This window comes from Penaeus monodon, chromosome 23 (genome assembly GCF_015228065.2).
Source record: "Penaeus monodon isolate SGIC_2016 chromosome 23, NSTDA_Pmon_1, whole genome shotgun sequence".
Lineage (NCBI taxonomy): Eukaryota > Metazoa > Arthropoda > Malacostraca > Decapoda > Penaeidae > Penaeus > Penaeus monodon.
In genome coordinates, this window is record NC_051408.1 from 15438922 (window position 1) to 15439228 (window position 307).

The following is a 307-nucleotide window of genomic DNA, read 5'->3' on the forward strand; positions in this document are numbered from 1 at the left end:
CCAATATACCCGTTATATATACATATTTTCCTAAACCACAGCGGTATAACAAACGTGAACTCGACAACAAACTTCAAATCAATAATAAACTTGAACTCCCCGCCATTACTCAGAGCCCGACCCCGACTTCAAGTTCACGAAGCCTCTACCGAAGAAGTCCTCGAGCTACACCGGCAAGGACGCCGTTCTGGAGGCTGTCGTCAACTCCCACAAGGCCATCGTCCACTGGTTCAAGGGAGACCAGAAAATTGAGGTAAGGCCCGGCGTTTCTGGTGTGGATGTAAGACTTTATGATGATATATCCTAG

At 47.2% G+C, this 307-nt stretch overlaps 1 protein-coding gene across 1 annotated transcript in view; it reads left to right on the top strand.

Moving 5' to 3' along the window:
* The window catches only part of LOC119588147 (twitchin-like), a gene marked incomplete in the record, with an annotated part of 124648 nt that overhangs the window by 62824 nt on the left and 61517 nt on the right, over positions 1-307 (top strand). The window contains 1 exon segment of the mRNA XM_037936853.1: positions 114-253. Within this exon segment, the coding sequence (XP_037792781.1) occupies positions 114-253 (140 nt within the window).